Below are 27,500 nucleotides of genomic sequence, written 5' to 3'. Positions count from 1 at the left end.
GTTAAAGAATGATCTTGTTAAAATTAAAATCTATAGAACACTACATTCTTTCTTTCATTGTTTTTGCTTATTTGCAACATTTCAAAAGCAATTAGATAAGCAACTGAGGTTTTGCAAAGGTCTTTGCCTGGCATGAAAACTAACAGTAACCCATACTATATTGAAATAAGGCAAAAATGTAAATTAATTGTTCTAACCACAAAAGCAAAGTTTTAGGATCAAAATAACTTCTTTTTTTTCTATTTTGTTTAGATGGAAATAACAGGAAAATTATGGTTTGGGGACAAGGACAAGACAAAAGTGAAATTTTGTTACATACTCGTAGTGCAATTTATCACTGATTTCAAACAGACTCGTGAAATCAAAGAGAGAGAGAGAGAGAGAGAGAGAGAGAGAGAGAGAGAGAGAGAGAGAGAGAGAGAGAGAGAGAGAGAGAGACGCAGAAAAGTTGAAAATCTTTATTAAAGCAAAGGAAAAAAAAGGAAGGAAAATAACTGAAAACATTAATTGAATTGTTGATTGTGATGATGGTGGTGGTGGTGGTGGTGGTGGTGGTGATGGTGTTGATGGTACTGTTGATGATGACGATGATGGTGCTAGTAGTGGTGGTGATGATATGGTGGTGATAGTAATGGTAGTGGTAGTGGTGATGGTGATGGTGGTGCTGATGATGGTGGTGATGGTGGTGGTGGTGGTGGTGATGTGGTGGTAGTGGTGTTGATATAGTGTCATTGACTTTTTCCTTTTTTTCTTTTCTGTTTTTTTCATGTTTTGCTGCAATTTTTATCACCTTTATTTATTTTCTAGGTCTTGTCGTACCTGACGCTTCCTCTTCCTCATTCCCCTCCTTCTTCACCTCCTCCTGGGCATCTTTCTCCCAGCTCCTCCTCCTCCTCCTCCTCCTCCTTCTTCCCTACACCCTCTCCCCTCAGTCTCCATGCTTTTTCCCCCCTTACTTCTTCCTCTGTCTTCATACCCCCCTCCCTCTTTTTTCCTCCCTCTTCCTTCATCCTCAACCTCCTTTCGCCACCACCACCACCACCACTAACACACTAATGATAAGGAAAAGGAAAGAAAAGAAAGAGAAAATTGAAAAAAAGAGAAAATTTATATTAAACCTTCGAAAACAACCTCTACACACACACACACACACACACACACACACACACACACACACACACACACACACACACACACACACACACACACACACACACACACACACACACACGCATACACACACACACGCACGCACACGCACGCACTTTACGGGTCAAGAGATGAGCTGTGTCGCCTTTGTGTGGCCTCAAAAGAAAACGAAGAAAGGGAGAGGCAGACGAAAGAAAACATTCCCCAGGTGCACGTGTATTGAGTTTGCCCTGACGCAAGATAATCTAAGCAACCACTCCCTCAACTGTCCTTCCTTTTCTCCCTCCCTCCCTCCCTTCCTTCCTTTGCTTCCCTTCCTTCCTACCTCTTTCCTTCCCCCTTTTCTTAATCCCTCTCATTCATTTAACCTGCTCTCTCTATCTTCACCTTTCATCTGGTCTCCTTTCACCTGTCTTCTCTCCCTCTTCCCGTTTTCCTTCCTTCCCTTCTCCTTTCTTTCTTGGTCTTTCTTATTCATTTAACTTCTTCTTTTCTCCTTGTCTTCTCTCTCTTCAGTTATTCGATCTCCTGTCTTTACTCCACTCATTAATCCTCTTACCTCTTTTTCTCCTCTTCCTTCTTTTCTTCCTTCCATCCTTCCTTCCTTCCTTCCTTCCTTCATCTTTCCTTCCTTGGTCTCTGTCCTCTCCTCTGTTTTCTATTTTTACATTCTCTTTTCCTGTTTCCCTTCGTCCTTCACTCACTTACCCTCTTTTCGCTTCCCCTTTTCCTTCTTTCTTCCCTTCCTTCCTTCCTTCCTTCCTTCTTCCCTTTCTTCCTCCCTCCCTCTCATTCATTTGCCCTCTTCTCTCTTCCCCTCCGTATCCCTTTCTCATTTTTTTCTTTTTCCTGTTTTCCTTCGTTCCTCTCACTCACTCATCCTCTTCTCTCTTCCCCTTATTCTAAATACTCCTCCTCTTCCTTCTGCACCATTCCTTTCACTTATTTATTCATTCGTCCTCTCTTCCTCTTCCCTCTTCTCTCACTCTAAAGCCAAGTAATCTTCTTCATCCTCTTTATTCATTCTCTCTCTCTCTCTCTCTCTCTCTCTCTCTCTCTCTCTCTCTCTCTCTCTCTCTCTCTCTCTCTCTCTCTCTCTCTCTCTCTCTCTCTCTCTCTCTTTCGTAAAGCCAACTGAATTGTTCTTTGCTCCCCTCTTCCTCACTTTCACTCTCTCTCTCACTCACTCACTCACTCACTCCTTTCTCACTCCTCTTCTCTCTGTCCTCCTACTCCTACAGCCAAGCACTCCTTCCTTGCTTCCTTCCTTCCTTCCTTCCTCCTCTCTTCACCCCCACTCATCCATTCATCTTCTCCTTTTGCTCTCTGTTCTCTTCCAGGTAAGCCCAACTAGTCCTCCACACCTTACTCATTCACTCTCATCTTTTCTTCCCTTTCTTCTCCTGTACTACGAAACGCACCCATAGCTGTCTTCACCTAATCTAAAATCCTAACTTTGTTTTTTTATCCAATGGTCATAATTTGCTCCCACATTTAAATTAGAAACAAATTAAGCCTTTTACTGCGATATGAAACAATTAACAGTGCTAGAAGGAATACATAATGGATTTTGCAATTTCTAGCCAGTTTGATGATTGGAAATGGCTGTAGAAGAAGTAAGGATGACTCAGAGTGGTTAGTAATTAAGGAGAGATATGCTAAACAATAGTGAAAGGGTTAATTAAATAGTAAAGGTATATTTATGTTGGGCTATTAAAATGCCGTGGATTACGCCGGAGCTTGGTTTTTATTTACCTATTTACACTTTTATCCTCTTCACTCTCCCTCTAACGTATTTTGAAGGTAAGAATATGGAAAAGCAAGGGAAGCCGCAGGAAGCCATCAGGCGTACGCGTGGCTGTCCCCGCCAAGCATTGTGGCCTCTCCTACGAACTATTTTCAGAGGGCACGTATGAGTTGAATATAGGTGTTTTTTTTTTTTTTCTGTTAAAGGTGCCACGTTAAACTGTCACTAGAATCACTCTTGAAGAAAAAAAAAACTGAACTTAACTAGAATCAATCTTCAGAAAAAAATAAAAAAAACTTCAACAGAATCTTACAAACGCCTAAAAAAAAAAAAAAAAAAAAAACTAAGCGATTTCCACTAGAATGAAATACAGATCCTTGAAAAACCAAAACAGCTTCCCCTGCTAGAATCACACAAACAGACATGGAAAAAAAAAAAAAGTAAAACAACCTCCACCAGAAAAATCACCAGGGAATCTCAGGTTACAATGCCACTAAATATACAGAAATAAGACATAAAGGGCCTCTTACAAAATAAAAATCAAAACTCTTTTCAGCCATCCTTCATTAGCAATACAGAGGATGTGTCTTCTGACCTCACTTCGTCTTTTGTCCTTCCATCCTCTCCCTTCCTTTTACTCACATTCTTCCTTCCTTTCCCATCCTTCTTTCCTTTCCCATCCTCCCTTTCTTTCCCATCTTCCCTTCTTTTCCCATCCTCCCTTTCTTTGCCATTCTCCCTTTCTTTCCATCCTCCCTTTCCCTCTCATTCTCCCTTCCCATCCTACCTTCCTTTCCCATCCTTCCTTCCTTCACCATTCTCCCTTCTTTTACCATCTTCCTTTACCATCCTCCCTTCCTTTCCCATCCGCTCTTCCATTTCCATCCTTTTTTTTATTTCTCATCCTCCCTTTCTTTCCCATCATCCCTTCCTTTCCCATCTTCTCTCTTTTCCCATCTTCTCTCCTTTCCGCGAGGCAGGTGAGGGAGGCGCGTCTTGGAATATGGAGCCGAGAATCTAAGGTTATTGTTCTGCTAAATGTACAGAAATAGAAGTTAAAAGATGCGCTTGTTAGTGAAGCTTCATTAGCAATACAGAGGAAGCCGCGTCTCGGCCCCAGAGCCTTCCTGGTCTGGCGGATGTTGGCAAGTTAGGCGGCAGGTCCTCGTTCAGACCTACCGCGTGAGGAAGGTTGGGGTTCACTGTTTGTCTGTCTGTTCGTCTGTCTGTCTCTGTTTCTATCTTTGCCCGTGTGTTTTTGTCTCCACTCTATGTCTCTGTTTTTTGTCTGTGAGTGTTACTTTTTCCCTCTCTCTCTCTCTCTCTCTCTCTCTCTCTCTCTCTCTCTCTCTCTCTCTCTCTCTCTCTCTCTCTCTCTCTCTCTCTCTCTCTCTCTCTCTCTCTCTCTCTCTCTCTCTCTCTCTCTCTGTGTGTGTGTGTGTATGTGTGTGTGTGTATGTCTTTATTTCCTTTCCTGTTAATTTGCTTGTTTCTGTCTGTTCGTTTGTCTGTCTGTTTTCCTCTGTCTAAATATATGTCTTTCTTTCCTCTGTAACTGTCTTCTGTTTGTCTGTGTCTTTCTGCTGTTTTGTCTTTTTCCCATGTTTTTTTTTTTTTCTGTCTGTCTGTCTGTCTGTCTGCTTTGGTTTATCTTTTTCCTTTGACTGTCTGTCTGTCTGTCTGTCTGTATGTATGTATGTATGTCTGTTTCCTTTGTCTGTCTGTTTTGTCTTTATCTCCCTGTTTGATTTAGTCTGTTTTATCTTTATTTGTTTACCTGTCTGTCCGCCCGTCTGTCTGTCTGTCTGTCTGTCTCCCTCCCTCCATTTCTGTCGAGATATGACAAAGAAAATAAAATAATGTGATTTGTGATGAAAGAATCTAAACTAGTACTTCCTAAGGTAATTCTTCTGCCTCCTCCCTTCTTTCCCCGACTACTCCTCCCGCGAATGGTCCCTGCGGCTCTTAAATACATCGAGGGTAGTAAAGCTGAGGGCAGTGCGGGGCGGGGCACACAAAACAATTGGTACTCAGTTGCCATACCTAAATACGTGGGCCCCATATACAATAGATGCCTCGTGCTGTTTGTTATCGCTGGAATGTTATTGACTATTAAAATTGCATGGAAATGAAAACCAACCAACCAACCTCAGGGCCAGGATGTTGTTGTTGTTGTTGTTGTTGTTGTTGTTGTCGTTGTTGAATTTTGTTAGGTTTGTTTATATATTTTGTTTTGTTTTGGATTGTTTTCATTTATTTACCTTTTCTTTTTATGTGGATGATTCTAATTTCCATCCATTTGTTTTAGGATAGGACGAAATACTTGCATGCGTTTAGATTAAAACACACACACACACAACACACACACAGACATACACAATACAGAGATAGATACATACGTGCACTCTTCTACCCATCTTTCCACCAACACCCATACACACACACACACACACCACACACACACATACACACACACACACACCCATACACCGCCCCCCCACCTCACTCCCCCACCCCCCCTCCCCACACACACACACTCACACCACACACACACACACACACACACACACACACACACACACACATCATTAGCACTCACGCCCATCAGCTGGAGTCGTGACGCGGACTGGTAAGCAACTTTTTTATTAGTTTCCATTTCCAGAACACGAGCGAAGCCAATCCCTGGTAACAAATGGAGGCCTGAATGCCGCTACAAAATATATACAGGAGATGCTGACTTGTGTGTGTGTGTGTGTGTGTGTGTGTGTGTGTGTGTGTGTGTGTGTGTGTGTGTGTTTGTCTTTCGTATCGGCGCCTCTCGAGTTTTTTCCTCTTCTTTTGTGTGTGAGAGTGTGAATGTCTGTCTATCCCTTTGTCTGTCCCTTTGTTCCCACCATCAAGGTTTGATAATTAAGAGTATGGATTTTTCTTTCTTTTTTTTTTTTTTTTTGCAAAACGAGATGGCTTGAAAATAGGGAAGTGATTTTCATTGTTTTTTTTATTTTTTTTTATCATCATTCCCTGTTTATCTAGTTATCTATTTATCTTTTTCTTTTTTTGATGAATGTCCATCTCTCCTCCTGCAAACAGCCGGACTCTCTTGACAACGCTAAACTTCTTTTTCTTCATTCACGTAGGAGACGAATTTCATTCCTCTTGAGTCTCCACCTCAGCCAAGAAGCGCGTCACGCCGGGAAGAGCGCCATCAAGACACTGCAGCTACCGCAGCTATTCCCTGACCACCACCACCACCACCATTCTCGCATCTATTCGCCCGACACCTCCATAATCACCCACACACTACTGGACAAAAGAATTTTCATATTCATCTATAACTTTTCAGAGGCTTATTTTCTATACTACAGTCTCTCAAGTGTTTTTTATAGCCTGTGAAATATAAAATTGATCTCTTATTCGCTTCTTTTTTTTTCAGTGTGTGTCCAAGCAAACAGCTCTCTACAGTCTGTGTGTATCCAAGCAAACAATTCCTTACAGTGCTCAGAGCCTTAACCCTTTAACTGCTAATGACACTAAGACCTACTTTATTTGAGTAACCATAGAATATTTCAATGGGCAGAAATAGAGCTATAGGCACTTGAAGGTTACAAATACTCATGACTCATTAGCTGACAGTGGCATCTTTCTAATTTATTTATCCATACTTACTCCAGACGATTTTACTACGCTGAGGGTGAACCCCGAGTAGTCAAAGGATTAAGAAGGGGTGGCCACAGCAGTGAGAGGGTTGAGGTGCGTTCCTCTCGCAACCAACAAAAAAAAAAAAAAGGCCGCACATGAAAGATCCTTCACGCAAACCTTAATTCCCATGCTGGTCAGAGTCTGCCTGCCAGCCTCCGTGACGCAACACACATCCCACTTAAATATTTATTGAAGTGCTCGCTTCTGCTCGCTCACTGCTTAACTATCATTAGTCTTTATTTCTTAGTACTCGGCCAGTTGCCTACACTACAAATACCTGATTTGCTTCTTGGGCGTTTCTTTTCTTTACGAATACTGACAAACAGGAATGTGGATCTCAGTTGTACGTTCACTGGAGTTGCGTCCACAAGTTATCTATTATCAGTCCTTATTTCTAAACTATCTGGCCAAATGCGCACCTTGCAGATACTAAACTTGTTCTTTGGGTTTTTCTTTTCTTTCCCTTACGAATACTGACTGGACAAAGCCATCTAGACTTAAATTACATATTCACTGAAGTCGCTCTCGCTAGTTAACTATCACCAATCGTAATTTCTAACTTCTTGACCAATTGTCTGCAGTACATATACTAAACTCGAATCTTGGGCTTTTCTTTGCTTTACAAAATGATGAATGGCAAGCATGTGGACTTTAATTATTATATTGACTAATGCTGCATTATCTAGATAGTTACATTAGTCCTTAATCCTTTCACTGCGATAAACAACAATTCACAGCACGAAGAAATATGTATGAAATCTTTATACGTAAAAAAAAAAAAGGTGGTGAAAAGTATAGATTTAGCAATTTCTAGGCCGTGTAATTACCTGGAGGTGACTGCAGAACAAGAACAAACGTTTATGTATATATTATGCGACTGAGGAAAGATGTGCCAAGTAGTAAGGAAAAGGTTAATTTCTAGCTATGTGGCCAATTGCCTCTACTACAAACTTGCTTCTCTTTCTCTTTTTACAAATATTGACTGGACAGAAATGTGGACTTCAATTATATATACGATAAAGCCACGCTCATATAATTAATTATCATCAGTCTCATTTTCTAGGTACCTGTACAAAATACCTACATTACAGATACTAAATTAACTTGCTTCTTGGGTTTTTCTTTCCTTTACAAATACTAACTGGACAAGCTTCTGCACTGCATTCTTCCACTAAGATACTAAGTCATAACAAATTACAAGTAAAATTTGTTCTGTTTTACGCATGAAATGTCGCTTTTGTGAGGCTGTTGCTGGGTGTCTTGCCCTGGACTGGAAGAAGCGGTAGTGTTAGGTCTGCTTCCTTTAAAACATCCGAACAATTTCTTCAGACTGCACGGTATTTCTCCTTTTTCTTTTTGTCCTGCAAGCCTTGATCTGGAGGGAGCAGTGGGGTGGGGAGGATAGCCTATGCTGTCCTGTTTCCTTCACTGTATGCTAGATAGTGTTATGTAGAATAAACCACACAAGAAGCTCCAGAAGTTGCTGGCTGTTGCTCTTCCTTTGTGGTACTTTGTTTTTGTTCTTCCGTTATGATTCTTTGTGTTCTTCCTTTGTGGCCCTTTGTGTTCTTTGTAGTCATTTGTGTTCCCCTTTGTGATACCTTTTTTTTCATATAATTGGTCCTTTATGTTTTTTTCTTATTGGTCATTTATCTTCTTCCTTTGTATTCCCTTACATTCTTCCTTTGTGTTCCCTTGTGTCCCCGTGTGGGTATCGGGTCACCTTCACCTTGCCTGTTTTAATTGGCGCCGCTCTTCACGCTCCCTCCCGTCTTGATCCCTTTGTGTGGTCTGGACGCGCCTTGCTTTTAACTCTTTATCTCCCCGCCCAATATTTCCCTCCTGCAGTGTAAACATGCTAGAAAAAACGAGCAGAATAGTAGTGGCATTAGTAACGCGTTGAAGAAGATGACTGATGTTTGGCTCTCACGGGGACTGGACCTGCGTGTTGGTAACTGTCCATATCATCATCACCACTATATTCAACACTTACTCAGCACCTTCCACTCAACACTTACCACTTACTCACCTCTTACCACTTACTCAGCACTTTCATTCAGTAATCCTCAGCACTTTTACTCATCCTTTATTCATCAATTACTCACCACTTTTATTCAGTACATACTCAGCAGTTACTCAAGTCTTACTCAGCATTTACTCATCACTTACTCAGTACTTACTCAGCACTTATTCAGCATATATTCGACATTCACTCAGCACTCTACTCAGCACTTACTCAGCACTTTTACACAGCACTCTTACTCAGCACTTAGTCAGCACTTACCACTTACTCATCAATTACTCAGCACATTGACTCAGCACTTACTCAGCAGCTTGACTCAGCACGTACTCAGCACCTTGACTCAGCACTTGCTCACCACCTTAATTCAGCACAAACTCAGCACTTACTCACCACTGGACTGATTGAAAAAAAAATCACTAGTCGTTTGAGCTAATTCCTCTTCGATTTGTATTTTTTGTGCATTTTCTTTTCTTTTTTTTCTTTTTTCATGGTAATTTAGCAAGTTTTCCTCCTTTTTTCGTGTCTTTCCCTGCCCTCCTTCACACGTAAAAGACAAAATCTGTAATTCAAAGTATTTTTTACCCCTCCCCTCTCTCCTTACTTCCCTCTTTCCCTCCGTCTTTCTCCTTCTCTCCCTCTCTTCTCTCCCTCCCTACCTCCCTCCCTCCCCGCTACTCTAATAAACACCTTAACTCTTTCATTTCCATTTCCCCTCACTTCCCCTACCCTCCTCCTCCCCCTTTCCTTTCTCCCTCTCTCCCCTCCTTCTTTTAATACCCGGTCCTTCCCTCCCTTACTCCCTCCCAATCTGCCCTCCCCTGTTCATTGACATCTCTCTTCCATACATTTCCCTCCCTTCCCTCTCTCCCCCCATTCCCCTCTGAAGCTCTCCGTGTCTCCCCTCATTTTCTCTCACAAATTCCCGATCAGTCCCCTCTTTTCCTTATTGCCTCTCATTCCACTCTTTTTTTTTTATCTCTTCCTCCCTGCACTCTTTTTTTCCTCTATTTCCCCTCTCCCTTTCAGCCTCTCTCTCTCTCTCTGTCTCATTCTCTCACTCTCTCTCTCTCTCCACGTGACCTCACTTCATCCCCTTCCCTTTCCCCTTCCCTTTTCCCCTTAGCTGTCACCTTCTACCCCTTGAACTATTAACTTGCACCACCTCTCCCCTTTCCCCTCTACTTTTCTGCTGGTTCTCCCTTTTTATCTGTCCTCTCCCTCCTCTCACTCTCCTTCCTTCGTCTCCTTGTTGCCTCCACCTTTTCCTCTTCTTTTTCCCTTATGTTATTTATTGTTCTATAGCCTCTCAGTTTAGAATAGATACTGTACTTATGGTAAATAGTGTTGTAATGGTTAAGAATGATTCTTTTCCTTCCTTTGTATGCCTTTGTGTTCCTGTATAATTCCTCCTTCCTTGCTATCTTCCTTGCTTTTGCTATCCCACCCCTCTCAGTTTAAAATATATATACTGTGCTTTTTTTGATCGTGTGGTAAGGGTTATGGCTGATGTTTTTCTTACTTTATATTCCTTTGTGTTCCTTTATGACTCCCTTGCTTTACTGTTAGTGGTTCCTCTTCTCCGCCTCTCACTGTCCTCTCCCTCCTCTTCCTTGTCCCCTCTCCCAGTTTATGATATTTCACTAACCTCTCTCTCTCTCTCTGTCTCTCTCTCTGTCTCTCCCTTTCTCTTCATTAATGCAGTTTGGGTGTGAATTATTGGCGTGTGAAATTAAGGTATAAAAAAAGATCATAGGTGCAAAAGATTCCAGTGCCTATTATAAACTTTTCCTGGTTCATCTTGTCGCTGTTCTCTCCCTCGTCTCCCAATTGTCCTTCTTCCTGCTTTACTCATGAATTACTGGCGTGTGAAATTAATGTAAAAAAGAGTTCATGATGCTAAAGATTTCATTGCCTATTATAATTTTTTCCTTGTTCATCTTCTGGTCATTTTTCTTTTCGTCTTCTTCCAATTGCTTTTTTTTTCCCAGCTTTACTGTGTCTCAGTAACCCTCATGAACTACTGGCGTGGGGGAATGAAGTAAAAAAGGTCACGGTAGGTAAAAGATTCCAGTGCCTATTATGATTTTTTCTCGTTCATCTCCTTTCCCACTCACTGCCCTCTCCCTCCTCTCTAGGCTGTCGTTTTTTCCTGCTTACGATGTCTCAGTAATCTCTTGCTTGAATTACTGGCGTATGAAATGAAGGCAGGAAAGCTCACATTGCTAAAAGATCCCAATGGTTATGTTTTTTTTTTTTCCCCTATTGCTTTAATATTCTGCATCCTATGATTTCACGATTTTGCCTCCCACTGTTACTTTTCGGTGGTGGTCAAATGTGGGACGCGAGTTTTTTCAGTGCGTACTATTTCTCCCTTTCCGCTGTTTCTCCCTTCCCTTTATTTTCGTTTGTTTTCCTTTGTGTTTTCTTCCTCTCCTTCCCCTTTTACTTTTTCTCATCTGTCCTTTCCCCTTTTTTTTCTCTTCGTCCGTTCCTTTTTATTTTAACATTATATACGTAGAAAAATGCCGTGACATTGAATTTAAAAAAGGAGCTGTGGTCTTTAGGTTAATATTTCAAAAGGGTGGTGTGGTCCTTAGGTGAAATAGAATCACTGTCCTGTATCGTTTATCTGATCCCTTTCCATTCCTTCAACTTCCTCACTCGTTTTTTTTTTTTTTTATTTCAGTTTGTTCTCCTTTGCGTTTCCTTTCTTCCTTAACCTTCCGCCTCTTCTTATTTTTTTTTTCCTTTCTCTGTTGCCCTATTTTGTCTCCTTTTTCTTTTTTACTCATTCTCTCTCTCTCTCTCTCTCTCTCTCTCTCTCTCTCTCTCTCTCTCTCTCTCTCTCTCTCTCTCTCTCTCTCTCTCTATCTATCAATCTATCTATCTATCTATCTTTCTATCTATCTATCTACCTCTCCTTATGTCACCTTTCTTTTTTTTTTCTTTTCTCTTTCTTATTAATTCCAGCGTTTCCTTTCTTCCCTTCCTTTCTTGCCAAAGTGTTTGCTACTGCTTGGTCCTCCTTTGTATTCCTCTCTGCTTTCTATATCCGCTTTATTCCCCTTCCTCTGCTCCTCCTCTTCCTACATTTTTTTCATCCTTTTTTTGTTCCCTTATGTTCCCCTTCTAATGTTACCCTTCCTCACCTTCATCCTCCCTCTTCTATTTATTATTCTTCCTTCCTATCCTTTCCCTTTCCTTCTCCTTTGCATCCGTGCCTCTACTCTCCTTTACAGCCTTGTCATGGACCAAAAAGTCTGCTGCTGCTTGTTCCTCCTTTTGTACTGTTTCTGTCTTCCATACCTTTCACCCTATTATCTTTCTCGTCATCTCTTCCTTATCACTCTTTCATAAACACCCAAGTGAGTGGCCAAAAAGGTCCTGCTACTGCTTGTATCTCCTTTGTGTTTCTTTCTGTTCTCTCCTCTTGCTCTTTCTTCCCTCCTCCATCAGTTTCTTGGGTCCCTCTTCCTTCCCTTCCTCTTGAAAACAGCTGAGTAAGGGGGCAAGAAGTCTGCTTCCCCTTGTTCCTTTCCTCCCTCTCTCCCTCCCTTTTTTCTGCCTCTCCCTCTCGAAAAACAGCTAACTGGTCGAAAGAGCTGCTGCTACTTGTACTTCTTTTGTGTTCCTGTGTGTTGTGTGTGTTCCCTCTCACTGCTTTTTTCTCCTTTTCTCTGTTCCTCTTCCTCGCTCTTCATCTGTTTTTTTTTTTTTTACTTGTGTTCCCTTTGATTCTGGTTCTCCTAATGACACCCTTCCTCTCCTTCATCCTTTCTCGTATTATTCTTCCTTCCATTCCTCCTCCTTTCCTCTAGTGCCGCTTTCTCTTTCTAGAAAAAATGCCCTAATGTTGTAAGTAGACAAAAGATCTGCTGCTGCTTGTTCGTCCTTTGTGTTCCTGTGCGCTCACTTCCTCCACTTTCTCTACCTTTCTCTGCTTCTCCTCACTCATTCTTCCCACGTCCTTCATAAACAACCTAGCTAAGTGGCCAAAAGATCTGCTGCTGCTTGCCCGTCCTTTGTGTTCCCGTGCGTTCCGTTTCCCCACTCTCTTTCTCTACTCCTCTCTCTCTTCCTTCCCACATCCTTCATAAACAACCTAGTAAGTGGCCAAAAGATCTGCTGCTGCTTGCTCCTTGTTTGTATTCCCTTGCGCTCCCTCACGGCTCACCTGAAGGCCTTGTCGGCGATGAGTCTGATGTTGTTGGACATGAGCCTCAGGTTGCTGACGCGCGTGTCCCCGAAGTCTTCCTCGGCGATCACCTCGAGACCTGAGTTCAGCACGTCCATTTGCATCACCAGGCCCGGCGGGATGTCTGCAGGAGGGAAGAGAGAGAGAGAGGGGTTAGGCTGGATGAGGGTTAGGTTAGGTTAGGTTAGGTTTGTGTGTCATAATAGCGAGATTAGTAAGGAGAAGTCAGGTTGGTTTAGGTCAGGTTAGGTTAGGTTAGTCATAGTGAGGGTTTAGTTGTTATATTAGTTTGGATTATGTTGGGCTAGGTTAGTTTATGTTGGATAAGTTGGGGTAGGTTGGGTTTGGTTTGGTTAGGTTAAGTTGAGCTGGCTTGGATTATGTTAAGTTTAGGTTTTGCTGGGTTAGGTTAGGTCAGGTTTGGTTTGGTTAGGTTAGGTTGGGTTGGGTTAGGTTTGGTTATGTTAGGTTAGGTTGTGTTATATTTGGTTAGGTTTGGGTAGTCTTAGTGATGGATAGAAAGGTTAAGTTGTGTTAGATTAAGTTAGGTTAGTCTAAAAATTATATTAGTAAGTTAGGTTAAGTTACTTTGGTTTAGGTTAGGTTAGTCTGAAAGTGATGACAGGGAGGGTGAGGTTATGTTATGTTAGGTAAGATCAGGTTACTATGTCTTTGAGAGGCACATCGTTACATCGTTTCTCGCGAATAGCTCTAACAAACTGATGAAATGAGATTACGCTTTGACGGAGCTTGTTTCAGACGCACCACTAGCTTCTGTCACTATTATCAAGTAACAGCAGTGAATGATAATGATACTTACCTTAATAGATTAGAGGTAACAGAATAATAGGAAAGGAGATAAAAAGAAAACTGATGATGCATGAGAGAGAAAAGAAAAAAAACAGCAGTATTTTTTGAGAGAGAGAGAGAGAGAGAGAGAGAGAGAGAGAGAGAGAGAGAGAGAGAGAGAGAGAGAGAGAGAGAGAGTTGTCTTGGGAAGACAGGTGTCTCTAGAGGGAAGAGATCGAAGGAGAAAGAGAGATGTCTGAAGGGAGGAGAAGGAGGAGGAGGAGGAGAAGGAGGAGGAATGTCTCACCAGCTCTATGCATCACAAGGGAGGGACGGAGGGAGAGAAGGAGGGAGGAAAGAGAGTGGAGGGGAAAAGTGTAGAGTGTAGGAAAGTGAGAAGAGCGAAATTGCCAGTGAAGAAGAAAAGAAGGGAGAGAAAAAAACATGGAGAAGGTAGAAAGTGGATAGCTGAGAAAGAGAGAGAGAGAGGGAGAGAGAGAGAGAGAGAGAGAGAGAGAGAGAGAGAGAGAGAGAGAGAGAGAGAGAGAGAGAGAGAGAGAGAGGGAGGGTGAAGGAGGAAGAGGGGGAGAAAAAAAAAAGGGATATTGAGGAAAATGTATGGTAAAGGGAAGGAGGGGATTAGGAGGAGGATAAGGGAGAAAAAAAATGGAGAGGGGAGAGGGAGAGATATAATGGAGGAGGAAAGAGAGGGGAAATACGAGGGGGAGGGAGATAAAAAAGAAGGGAAGGGGAAGAGGTGAGGGGGGTCTATGGAGAAGGGAAGAGAGTGAAAAGAGAAAGAAAGTAGAAATCTAACGGGTACTAGAGAGAAAGGGAGGAAAAGGAAAAGGAAAGGAAGGAAGGGGAAGAATTTTCATAGAGGTAGAAAGAGGAGGAAATGAGAGATGGAAGGAGAGGAAATAGGAGCCTTGTCTGGAGAGAGAGAGAGAGAGAGAGAGAGAGAGAGAGAGAGAGAGAGAGAGAGAGAGAGAGAGAGAGAGAGAGAGAGAGAGAGGGGGGGGAGGGGAGAAAATCGGAAAGACAACTTAGCAAGGGAGAGTCAAGAAGGAGGAAGAGGAAGAGGAAGAAGAGGGAGGAGGAGGAGGAGAAGAAGAAGGAGGAGGAAAAGGAAGAAGAGGAGAGGAGGATAATGTCGGGAAGGAAAAGAGAAAGGAGGATTTCAAGGATGGAGGAGGAAGAAACGTAGATATTTAGAGAGGAGGAGGAGGAGGAGGAGGAGGAAGATTACACGCTGACCACATAATATGTGGTCTCTCTCTCTCTCTCTCTCTCTCTCTCTCTCTCTCTCTCTCTCTCGCAGACATCAGTAAGCCAGGCTATATATTATATAGCCTGGCTTACTGATGTCTGCGAGAGAGAGAGAGAGAGAGAGAGAGAGAGAGAGAGAGGAGAGAGAGAGAGAGGAGAGAGAGAGAGAGAGAGAGAGAGAGAGAGAGAGAGAATAGGGGGGAAAGAAGGAAAGGGATAAAAGGAGAAAGAGGGAGGAAAGAGGAAGACGGATGAAGGAAGAGGAAAAAAAGAGAGAAAAAGAAAGATGAGGGGAAAGAAAGACATTTAGAACCATTATCATTAGAGAGAGAGAGAGAGAAAGAGAGAGGAGAGAGAGAGAGAGAGAGAGAGAGAGAGAGAGAGAGAGAGAGAGAGAGTGAGAGAGAGAGTCATATCCCTGTCCCACGAACGACAACAAAAAGATCTCTTTGCATTCAATTTACGAGTTCCTAAACCTGACCAAATACGAGGAAGGATTCTCTCTCTCTCTCTCTCTCTCTCTCTCTCTCTCTCTCTCTCTCTCTCTCTCTCTCTCTCTCTCTCTCTCTCTCTCTCTCTCTCCCATTGGCTGAGAGGGTGTTACATTTGTCTTAATCCGAGGACCCTTCCCGTCTCTCTCTCTCTCTCTCTCTCTCTCTCTCTCTCTCTCTCTCTCTCTCTCTCTCTCTCTCTTCTCTCTCTCTCTCTCTCTCTCTCTCTCTCTCTCTCTCTCTCTGTAAGAGTTTGGGAAGGAGGCAAGGAAAGGAGGAGAAGATGGAAGACAGCCACAGCAAAGTGCAGCAGCAGGAGAAGGAGGAGGAGGAGGAGGAGGAGGAGGAGGAGGAGGAGGAGGAGATGGAGGAGGAAGAGAAGGAGGAGCAGGAGGAAGATGAGGAGGAGGAAACGAAAAAGGAAGAGGAAAGTGAAGAGAAAAGAGAGAAAGCGAGAAGAGGAGGAGGAGGAGGAGGAGGAGGAGGAGCAGGAGGAGGAGAAATATAAGTTACAAGAAAAACTTTGCTAACCTCAACACACACACACACACACACACACACACACACACACACACACACACACACACACTACGACTTGACTTTAAAGCAGATACCTAATACTTCCTCGAGTGTGTATGCGTGCGTGTGTGTGTGTGTGTGTGTGTGTATGTGAAGGTCCGTCCACCAACACACACACACACACACACACCACACACACACACACACACACACACACACACACACACACACACACACAAACATACACACACACACGTACAGGCACGCATACTCGCACACCACCTTTGTTGGGTGGCAACATCGTATTTCATTCCAGAACGTAACAATAGGAATCCTACGCCTGTTTTGGACACACACACACACACACACACACACACACACACACACACACACACACACACATACGACACAACACAACACTACGGCAAACGTTACATACCTCAAGCCGATTTCCATTTTTTAGGGAAGTTTGTCGTAAAAAACTGTCCATTTTCTTTGAACGTAAAGTAAACAAACCGGTGTGTCCATTGCTACAAACTATCCACATTGAAGCATCGATTAATAATAGATCCACCGGTAAATATTGATACAAGGAAATTACCATGTATTTTTTAGAAAGGCATCAAATTAATAGAAAGCGCAATGGCTCTATTTATTTCTAAGTTATTTATGAAGAGAACCATTGGGTCGGCAATAAACAGTAAACAACCAGCGCGGATGGCCTGGCTTGGTGGGTCCGGGGGCTGCGTTGATGTTATTTAGTGCGCATATATTGGCTTCCCTGCTCTTCTGACGGGCCTGTGACCACACTGGCGGGGACTACGTGGCTTCAGGTGAGTGAGAGCAATGGCAGGACCTCGCAGGTAAAATATTCACCGAGTTATGTTTGTAGGAGTAGGAGGAGGGCAAGACTGGTGAACGGAGAAATGATAGACTCGCATTTCTTTTTATTTGTTTTCTCTTTCCCTGTTCGTTAATCTCTTCATTGTTGATGTAAAAGTGATAGATTATTTTATCTCAATGAGGTTAGGGGATGTTATTGAGCAAAAGAGCAAACTGAGTGAGTGGAGTAGGAGGAGGAAGAGGAGGAGAGTGGTGGAGGAACATATCACTAACAGTATTTCTCAGGGTTTTCATGGCGTCGATGGTGAATCTAAGCGTTGTTTTTGTCTTTGGTATTCATGAATGAAGTATAGAAGGTTTTGATGAGGCTACGGTAAACGAATGCAAGAATGGTGATAGAAAACTAAAAGAAGGAAGAGGAGATGTGTGGTTGACGCTCTTTAGTTTTGTATTTTACCTCATTGTTATTGATGATTCTCTCTTTCTGGGAAACAGAACTATGGAAGGGACAGTGAAGGCTAATAACTGTCTACCAGAGCCTTGGCGGTCACCTTGGCCTGACCGGTGAAGTGGTGGAACTCCTGTTTTGCCTTGAGTGGCCTGCAGAGGTTCGATCCCTGTTGAATACTTCACGGTCAGTTTGTTACGCCCTCAGATCAGTTTTCAGCCTTTTCTATGATTTTGTCCAACGGGAGCGTGACATTGGTGGCAGCTGTGTAATAGTGTAATATGTCTCAGAAGGAGGGTTGCACCTATTGTTTTATTGGTAACATGGTGGGCTCTCCTGCACAGATCCCGGACTCGATTCCCTACAAGCCACTTTCCTCCCAAAGTTCAGATTTATTTGAGCTCCCACATCAGCTGCTCAGTTTAGTGCACAATGTGTGAAGGTTCCTCCCTGGTTTGAGGCGGAATAAGTGAGAACACCCTAGTTCGAGGCAATTCTCTGTTGGCAGCGGTGGAATCTCCTCTAGGGTGCAGGCATCATGGACCCATTTCAGTCAGTTACACAACCAGTATCCACCGCCACGGGAAAGGGAGACTTGTGAAATCCCAGCGCTGCCACCACTGTATCACTTCAATTCAGGCCGTTCCCATTTGTATCACCACAAACTAGGCCAGAGCCGCAACACACCTCCTACATTGATATACTGAGTAATCGATCTGAAAGCTCAATTAAATATGAGCTTTTGGAAGAAGGGTGCAGTTTCGGGAACTGAACCTTTGCAGTTTCGGGAACTGAACCTTTGAATTTGAAATGAAAGCCCAGCATGTTACCGATTGAGCGATAAGTGCACCTCCCTCATCCAGAGACATACAGAAACACAGGGACATATTATATAATTACTTATATTACGGATCCCACCACTGCCTCCATTGTTATTCTCCCCTTGACCGCAACAAAGAACACATCAGAAACTGATCAAAAGTTGGGATAAAATGACCATGAGGAGATATTAGACATAACTTGAACTTCTGGCAGGACACTCAAGGGAAAAACAAATTTTGTCAATATATTCATTAAGCCAAGATGATCACTGAGACCTTGACTGCCTTGTCACTATAATGCATATATTTTTCCCACGTATTATTATGTATTGCCTTGTTTAACATTTCACTACCGTTACTATTCTTCTTCTTCTTCTTCTTCTTTCTTCTTCATCTTCATTGTTATTTATTATTATTATTATTATTATTATTATTATTATTATTATTATTATTATTATTATTATTATTATTATCATCATCATCGTCATCATCAATATCATCATCATCATCATCATCATCATCATCATCATCATCAATATCATCATCATCATCATCATCATCATCATCATCATCATCATCATCATCATCGTCATCATCAATATCATCATCATCATCATCCTCATCCTCCTCATCATCATTATTCATTTATCTATTTATCTAACTTGATTTCTTTTCCAGCAACACCGCATACTAAATTATCACACACGTCATTACCATCACATTTAAACCTAAAACCTCGCAGTCTAGGCCGACGTAACCTAATCTAATTGCCTTGAATGACCTCTGAACTGATGTATAACGGAAGGAAGGTTGATGTATGTTGATGGTACTGAGATATAGAGCACTTAAATAACATCCCACTCCCTTGGTGATCGCGGGGAAAGTAGAGAAGACATGATTGAGGGTAAAAGAAGAAGAAGAAGAAAAACAAAAACAAAAACAAAAATAAAAACGAAAAACATCCGCTCACAAACACTTGAGAATTTACTAAGGCTTTGTTGCTGTTTTTCTCTTCTTTCTTTTTGTTTCCTATTCGTCCTGGGAGGATTTTTCAAAGCTGTTTTGTATTCGTTGATTGCATGACGAAGACACGGAAGGGACGAAGAAGCAGGAAGAGGGGAAGAGAAAAAGGATTAGCCAGAGGAGATGAAGGAGAAGGAGGAGGCGGAGGAGGAGGGACGAAGGAGGTGGAGTAGAGACAGAATAGTGTGTTAGTGAAGTGAAGGAAAGAGACGAAGGATGCAGAGGAGGAGAGGACGAAAGAAAGTAACATTGTGAGAAAAGCGGAAACTGTTTATTACTGAAACATTTTTATGATGAAATAGTGTTTGGGAAATAGGACAAAAGCAGAAGAGAAATATAAGAATGAAAGAAAGTAAGGCCAGAGAGGTTTTAATGTTCCTAGAAAGTTTTCACTGGATAATGAGAAATGAAGGAGACCTAGAAAGTTCTTTATACACTATTTTTTTGAAACCCGGGAAAAGAAAGAGGAATATAAGAGTCAAAGACATTTATGAAAGAGAGTAAGTAGGAGTACAAAGGGCCAGCGTGTCATAACCAAGGAAGAGAAAGAGGAATAGAGTGAAAGAGAGTTATGAAAGAGTAAAGAGTAGAGAGAGCCAGCGTGTTTTAACCTCTCCAGACCCCAGCACCCTGCTGTCATATCTAGTCAGTCCAGCAACCCGTAACTCGATTGAAGCTTTTACATTCACATTCCTTAGAGGGGCTTGGATTAAGAGGGGATCTGATAGAGGTCTGTAAGTGGTATAAGGGACATGGCAGGGGTGACATAAGCAAAATCCTCAGGGTCAGTAATCAGAATAGGACAAAAAATTATGACTTCTACCTTGATAAAGCTATTCTTAAAGAAAGAGAGAAAGAAACTGGTGTTTAAATAGAGTGGTGGATGAATGGAATAGACTCAGTACTCAGCTTGTTAGTGTCGAGTCATTAAGGAGCTTCAAGAGATTGTATAAATTTATAGAGGACGGTGATAGCTGGAAATAAGTATGTATGTTTCATGCAGGGGCTTCCACGTGTAGGCCTGATGACTTCTTGCAGGTTCCCGTATTTTCTGATTACAAAGACTGCAATTGTTTGTTCTACTACTAGGATAAAGTACAAATCGTGTGTTACAAAGCTTAGTAACGCAGACCTCCTACCAGAGTGAAATATTTTGTAGGTACATATTCAGTGTTTTCATCACCACGCTACAATGCATTAACAACCGAAAATTATGTTGAAGTTCAATAAAATACAAAAAAAAAGTATACTGGTCCAAAAGTATCCCGGTACTTTTGTGTGTCATAAGAGAAACATCGACAGTGTACCGCCATACATAATGCATTTACTAGCACCCCACAAAGACCGAGTCCAGCATCCTGGGTAAAGAAACACTAGTGGACTGGAGGAGATATACGAGAGGAAGGAAGGAGACAGCAAGCAACGTATATAGTAAAGAGTGTATGACAGCAGTTCAATGGTATTTTTAAGTAGGAAACAAAGAGTTTATATTAAAATGATAAAAGCAAATAGAGCGAAGACGAGTATCATCTTTGTAATAATGTAAAAGGAAGGTCTGATTAGATTTTGTTTTGTGGCTCGAGTGGGAGAAGGAAGGAAGGAAGGAAGGAAGGAAGGAAGGAAGGAAGGAAGAAAGGAAGGAAGGAAGGAAACATGGGGATAACAGTCTTATGGATGAAAGTGAAAAGAAAATGTTATTGGAAAGTTATTTTTGTATCTAATAGTAAAAAATATATGAATGGATGTGTATAGAGAGAGAGAGAGAGAGAGAGAGAGAGAGAGAGAGAGAGAGAGAGAGAGAGAGAGAGAGAGAGAGAGAGAGAGAGAATAATGGCTCTGATACATTGTCGTTTATTGCATTTTTTCACTCTCTCTCTCTCTCTCTCTCTCTCTCTCTCTCTCTCTCTCTCTCTCTCTCTCTCTCTCTCTCTCTCTCTCCTTTTTTCCCTCCTCTCCCAGTGATCGCTGCCTCTTTCACGTCGCGTCTGGAGGAGTTATGGCGTCACGCTGTCCCGGAAGTAACGTGCCGACAAACAAAGAAACAGACGAGCAGAGAGAGAGAGAGAGAGAGAGAGAGAGAGAGAGAGAGAGAGAGAGAGAGAGAGAGAGAGAGAGAGAGAGAGAGAGAGAGAGAGGTGCGGTTTGAAAGAAAAGAACGAGAGAACAAAGGTAAAAAGTTAATGAGTAAAAATCCGTGTGTACGAGTGTCAGGAGTTTGAGAGAGAGAGAGAGAGAGAGAGAGAGAGAGAGAGAGAGAGAGAGAGAGAGAGAGAGAGAGAGAGAGAGAGAGAGAGAGAATCATTCAATACGACCCCTGTTTTTCCACCTATCCTGCCCTCACTCTCCCTCTCTCCTCTCACTCTCCTCCACCATCCCTCCCTCCTCTCCTATTTTATTCTCACGGAGTTATAATATTTTCCTACCCCTCCCCTTCCCCCCCATCCCCTCAGGAGTGAGTCACGCCTCCTGTGGGCTTTCGGGGAGATTAATTCTACATCATCTAGCGTCGGGGCGGTGGTGAGAGAGAGAGAGAGAGAGAGAGAGAGAGAGAGAGTGTGTGTGTGTGTGTGTGTGTGTGTGTGTGTGTGTGTGTGTGTGTTAAAAGCCACCACCCCGCCCTCGTTATGTTCCCGCCAAAACAAAAGGAAAAGCATGATACCTACCTGGGCTCTCTCTCTCTCTCTCTCTCTCTCTCTCTCTCTCTCTCTCTCTCTCTCTCTCTCTCTCTCTCTCTCTCTCTCTCTAGCATTGCAGTTTTTTCATTCTTTTTCTTTCACTTTTTTTCTTTTCGTTGTGTGTATTTCTGTTTCTATTCGTTACTATTTTCTCCTCTCTCTCTCTCTCTCTCTCTCTCTCTCTCTCTCTCTCTCTCTCTCTCTCTCTCTCTCTCTCTCTCTCGCAATTTGTCATGTCTCTTTTCTTCCCTTCGTCTTCCTTTTCTTTTTTTTAGTCTTCTTTTGTTTTAGTCTTTGATTCTTTCTCTCTTCTTTTTTTTTGTTTCTGTTTTTCTTGTTCTTGTTCTCCTTGGATGACATGGTGGGGTTTTTTATTTCTTTTCTCTATTCACAAAGTGTAGCACAGTTAAACCAAACGGCCCTGTAAGGATCTAATTGTCTGTTGCTGTTTGTTTGCCCTTTGTAGTCCTCCTCCTCCTCCCTCCACCTGTCATCCCTTCCACTTCTACCTCCTTCCTTCCTCTGTCATCGTCTCTTTCCACCCTTCCTCCTCTCTTCCTCCCTTCCCTTCTCCAGCTCAAACTAACCAGCTCTAATTTATAACCTAACTTAAACACTATAGCTAGGACGCTGCCTTCCTCCTCCTATCGCTTCTCTATTCCTCCTTCCTTCCTCCCTCCTTCCTCCCTGTTCTTGCGTTGTTTCTCTTTCTCCTTGCTTCTTCACCCATTCCTCCTATTTACTCTTCTTTTCTTCCTTTCGACTCTTGCTTCATTTCCTTCGTTTTCTCTCCTTCTCTTGTCTTCTCTTCTTCCCTCTCTATTTTTCTCCCTTTCCTTCTTCCGTCCTTGTTATTTTACTCCCTTTTCCTTCCCTAGTTCCATTTCCCCCTGTCCTCCTCTTCCTCTCCTTCTATTTTTTCCCTTTATCTTTCCCTTCCTCTCCTATATTCTTTCCTGTTCCCATTCCTCTCCTTCCCTCTCTTTACTTTTCTTTCTCTCCTTCCCACTCATTCCACCCCTTTTTCTTTCCTTATCCTTTCTTCCTTGTTTCTCTCTCTCTTCCTCCATTTCCTTTTTCTTTCTGCCTATCTCTCCTTCCCTTTAACTTTCTTTCCCTCTCTCCCTACTCTTCCTTTCCTTCTCTGTCTCTACTTTTTTCCCTCCTCCCCTTCATCCATCCCCTCCCTACTCTACTCCTTTCGTCCCTCCCTCCTTCTCTCCCTCCTTTTCTTTTATCCCTCCTTCTCTCTCTCTACTTTTCTTTCCGTCCCCCCTCCATCCTTCCCTTCCTTCCTCCCCTCCTTCCCTCACCACACCGTCTGATCTCGAGCCTTCATTCTTTCCCCAAAACGACATCTTTCTACTCCCCCTCTCTCCCTCCCTCTCCCTCTCTCACTACCTCCCCCGTTCTCCCTCCCTGGCCATCCGCGTGATCCCGAGCCTTCATTCTCTTCCACAAACGAGCGACAATAGCATACCTCGGCAGGCGCTGCAGAAGGGGTGAGACGACACTTAAGTCACTTTAACACTGGCTACCTCCATAATCTTCCCTGCTATTTTTGTCTTGTTTATTTACTTTTTTCCTTCTTCTTTTTTCTCGGTCTTTCTATCTTTCAGTCTCTCTCTTTCTTTTCCCTTGTTCCTCTTCTTCCTGTCCCGGCCACGTGTTTCTAAATTTGGGTGGTGTTTTGTCTTCCTGGTGGTGATGGTGGTGGTGGTTAAGGTGTCAGGTTAATTACGTGTGTGTGTGTGTGTGTGTGTGTGTGTGTGTGTGTGTGTGTGTGTGTGTGTGTGGCGTGGGGGGGGGGGCTGTATGGGTGTGGGGAGACAAATGAGGTGAGACGAATGAGACAAATAAAGTGAGACAGGTAAGGTGAGACAGGTAGCATGAGACAGGTGATATCAGACAGGTGAGGCAAGGCAGGTAAAGTGAGACATAAGATAAGAGAGATGACAGGTGTGGCAGGTAAGGAGAGACAGGTAAGGTGATTGTAAATTGGTCCTTGGTGGGTAAAATATATATCAGCACGTTTTCTTTCTCTCTCTCTCTCTCTCTCTCTCTCTCTCTCTCTCTCTCTCTCTCTCTCTCTCTCTCTCTCTCTCTCTCTCTCTCTCTCTCTCTCTCTCTCTCTCTCTAGTATTTTACTATTTTCCGTCGTTTGTTTTTGAGTTTCCTTTTCTATTTCCTTTCCTTCCTCATTTTTATTTCTCCTTCTCTTTCCTCATCTTCCTCATCTTCCATTACGTCATCACCGTCACCGCTGCATTTCTTATTCCATTCTTTCATCTCCCTTCTCTCCCTCCTCCTCCTCCTCCTCCTCCTCCTCCTCCTCCTCCTCCTCCTCCTTCTCCTCCTCCTCCTCCTCCTCCTTATCTTTTCATTCCCATTGCTTCCAGGTTCTCAGAGCAGCGAAGGAGTGAATGAGTGGAGGGAATGAATTATGGAGTGAACCGCAGAATGAATATGAGAGAGAGAGAGAGAGAGAGAGAGAGAGAGAGAGAGAGAGAGAGAGAGAGAGAGAGAGAGAGAGAGAGACGGACGGTTGAAATGACTGAAAGAGTAAATAAGTGAGTGATTGAGTGGCTGGGTGAATGAATGTGTGTGTGTGTGTGTGTGTGTGTGTGTGTTTGTGTGTGTGTGTGTGTGTAGGCAGGTCGGCTGCGGTTAGGTCGCGGTCTTGTCTCTGTTTTATTCAGTGCCATTGAGTTGTGGGAAGGAGAAGCGTAGAGTAGTAGTAGCATTATTAGTAGTAGTAGTAGTAGTAGTAGTAGTAGTAGTAGTAGTAGAAGTAGTAGTAGTATAGAAGCAGTGTTGGTCATTAGTATTATACAGTTTTGGTAGTACGTTAAGTAATAGTAGTGGTAGTAGTAGTAGTAGTAGTAGTAGTAGGGTAGTAGTAACTATACTGGGACTGGCTGTTATAGAAGAAATTAGTATCTTTATTGTGAGCTGAGTCGATGATTGTACGTATTTCAAGTTGTTTTCACCTTTTTTTTTTTTCAGTTAGTTCCTTTTGCCTCTCTTTATAATTCTCAGTCATTCCCTCTCTTTATAATTCTCAGTCCTTCATTAATTTCTTCACGTCCTTCTTTCCTTTCATTCAGCCTTACTACATACATACATGCATACATACACACATACATACATCACCCTGTCTGCATGTTTCTCCTCCTGTTCATTATAATTATTTTTCTTCCCTTCCTGCCTTTCTCTCTCTCTCTCTCTCTCTCTCTCTCTCTCTCTCTCTCTCTCTCTCTCTCTCTCTCTCTCTCTCTCTCTCTCTCTCTCTCTCTCTCTAATTTAACATGTTTAAACCTTTTTTCGATTTTTTTGGAACAGTTTTGCTTTCGCTGGAGTCATCATTGTTTTCTTTTTTTTTTCTGTTCATTTAATTTGTGTGAAAAAAAAAAAACGTAATGTAGAAGTGATTATTCTTTTACTGTTGTTTTGTCTAACTTTTTTTTTTTTTTACAGCTAATGTATTTCGTTAAAATTTAAATGTGTTCTTTTTTCGTACGGATTTTTATTTATTTATTTATTTATTTATTTATTTATTTTTTACCATCTTCATACTTAAAGTGCAATTCAGTTTTTATGTAGTGCAGTTTTAATGAAGTTTGATTAACTCTTCCTTACCTTTACCTGTCTGTCTACCTGTCTGTCTTTCTACCTGCCTACCTGTCTACCATCTACCTTACTTTGTTACTTACTTAATTACTTACCTCTCTCTCTCTCTCTCTCTCTCTCTCTCTCTCTCTCTCTCTCTCTCTCTCTCTCTCTCTCTCTCTCTCTCTCTCTCTCTCTCTCTCTCTCTCTCTCTCTCTCTCTCTCTCTCTCTCTCTCTCTCTCTCTCTATATATATATATATATATATATATATATATATATATATATATATATATATATATATATATATATATATATATATATATATATATATATATATATATATATATATATATATATATATATATATATATATATATATATATATATATATATATATATATATATATATTTATCAGTCTATCTGTATATCTATCTCACTCCCTCTTGAAGGAATTCAAGTCATAGGAAGGTGGAAATACAGAAGCAGGCAGGACGTTTCAGAGTTTACCAGAGAAAAGGATGAATGATTGAGAATACTGGTTAACTCTTGCATTAGAGAGGTTTACAGAATAGGGGTAAGAGAAAGAAAAAAGTTTTGTGCAGCAAGGCCGAGGGAGGAGGGGAGGCATGCAGTTAGCAAGATTAGAAGAGTAGTCAACATGAAAATAGCGGTAGAATATAGCAATAGATGCAACATTACGACGATGAGGAGACTGAAGACAGTCAGTTAGAGGAGAGGAGTTGATGAGACGGAAAGCTTTTGATACCACCCTGTCTAAAAGAGACATCCATCCATCTATCTATCTATCTGTCTATCTATCTATCTATCTATCTATCTATCTATCTATCTATCTATCTATCTATCTATCTATCTATCTATCTTACTGCTACCTACCTAACTATCTGTCTATCTGCCTATATATCTTACTAAGTATTTCCTAAACTCCTACATATTTGCTTATCTCTATCTATTACCTTCTACCTCCCTTCTCACCTTATCTACCTACCTTCATACCTACACACCTTATCTCTTTACCAATACCTGCATAACCGCCAGCACCTACCTTTCTAACCAGTACTATTTTCACAACCCTCCCCGTTAACTCTTTCATCCCTACTCTACGCTCTTTATTCACTCCACCTCTTCCGGACTATTTTTATTCCTCGTCTCTCTATTTTTATCTCATTCTTTCCAGCAGTCGCTTTTCTCATTACTCTTTTTCAAGCTTATTTTCATGCAATGTAGTTTTTTTCTTTTTTTTCTCTCTCTTTTTGGCGTATATATATTTTTCTTCATACGATTCGTTTATTTCGAGTTTTATCCATTTTTGTACCGCGTGACGGGAGGGTAAGGGGGGGAAGGGAAAGGGTAGGAGTGAGGGGGGAAAGGGGGCAGTGAGGGGGGAAAGGGGAAGAGGGCATGACTGCGTTGGTCTCTCCTCTTTCTCTCTCTCTTTATTTACCTCTTTTATTTACCTTTTTATTCACCTGTCGTTTATTCACTTATTTTTGAACCGATTTTTTTGACCGTCATTGTGTGTGTGTGTGTGTGTGTGTGTGTGTGTGTGTGTGTGTGTGTGTGTGTGTGTGTGTGTGTGTGCATCTGGTGAACTATTCAATTCTTTACATTTTTCAGTTTTGTGTTCTTTTTTTTTTCCTGTTTCCCTTTTTTTCGTTTTCCTTTTCTTATTTTATTTTTATGTTTGTTTATTCTTCTCCTGCGTTTATGTCGCCGTGTTTGTCTGTTTACACATGCTCGTGCCCGCCTGCCTCCCTGCCTCCCTGCCTCCCTGCCTGCCTGCCTGTGCCTGGGTCTTGCTCTTTGTTTGGCTTCTTTGTTTATTTTGTTTGTTGGTTGTTGGTTTGTTTGTTTGTTGGTTGTTGTTGTCGTTGTTGTTTGTTTGTTGGTTTGTTGGTTGTTCTTGCTTGTATTTTGTTTGTTTGTTGATTGTTTGTTGGTTGTTGTTGTTGTTGTTGTTGTTGTTGTTGTTGTTGTTGTTTTGATGGTTTTGTTTGTTTGTTTGTTTGTTTGTTGTTAATTCGTCTTTTTTTCTTATTTCTGTTTTCCCGACATTAATAAGGCATCTCTTCCCTACAACAACAACAACTACTACTACAACCACAACAGCAACGAAAACAACAACAATAAATAAAGCTCAAAATACACTAGAAGTAGCAACACACGCGGCATTCCCAC

The 27,500-nt window shown here is 41.9% G+C and overlaps 1 protein-coding gene and 1 long non-coding RNA gene across 5 annotated transcripts in view; one reads left to right on the top strand and one right to left on the bottom strand.

Annotated features, from left to right (window-relative positions):
- The window catches only part of LOC135104902 (uncharacterized), a 214,062-nt gene that overhangs the window by 60,341 nt on the left and 126,221 nt on the right, over positions 1–27,500 (top strand). Inside the window, exon 1 of one of the 2 annotated variants that reach the window (XR_010270587.1) lies at positions 16,509–16,714. The exons of the other annotated variant lie outside the window; for it this stretch is intronic. This is a non-coding gene — a long non-coding RNA (uncharacterized LOC135104902). Of the gene's footprint in view, positions 1–16,508; positions 16,715–27,500 lie in introns of those variants that run through there. 2 annotated transcript variants of the gene reach the window in all.
- The window catches only part of LOC135104901 (chaoptin-like), a 120,467-nt gene that overhangs the window by 13,773 nt on the left and 79,194 nt on the right, over positions 1–27,500 (bottom strand). For all 3 annotated transcript variants that reach the window (XM_064012645.1, XM_064012642.1, XM_064012643.1), the window contains one exon: positions 12,793–12,937. In XM_064012645.1, coding sequence (XP_063868715.1) covers positions 12,793–12,937 — 145 coding nt within the window. The remainder of the gene's footprint in view (positions 1–12,792; positions 12,938–27,500) is intronic.

This window comes from Scylla paramamosain, chromosome 11 (assembly GCF_035594125.1).
Source record: "Scylla paramamosain isolate STU-SP2022 chromosome 11, ASM3559412v1, whole genome shotgun sequence".
Lineage (NCBI taxonomy): Eukaryota > Metazoa > Arthropoda > Malacostraca > Decapoda > Portunidae > Scylla > Scylla paramamosain.
This window is presented reverse-complemented; position numbering and strand designations above follow the sequence as displayed.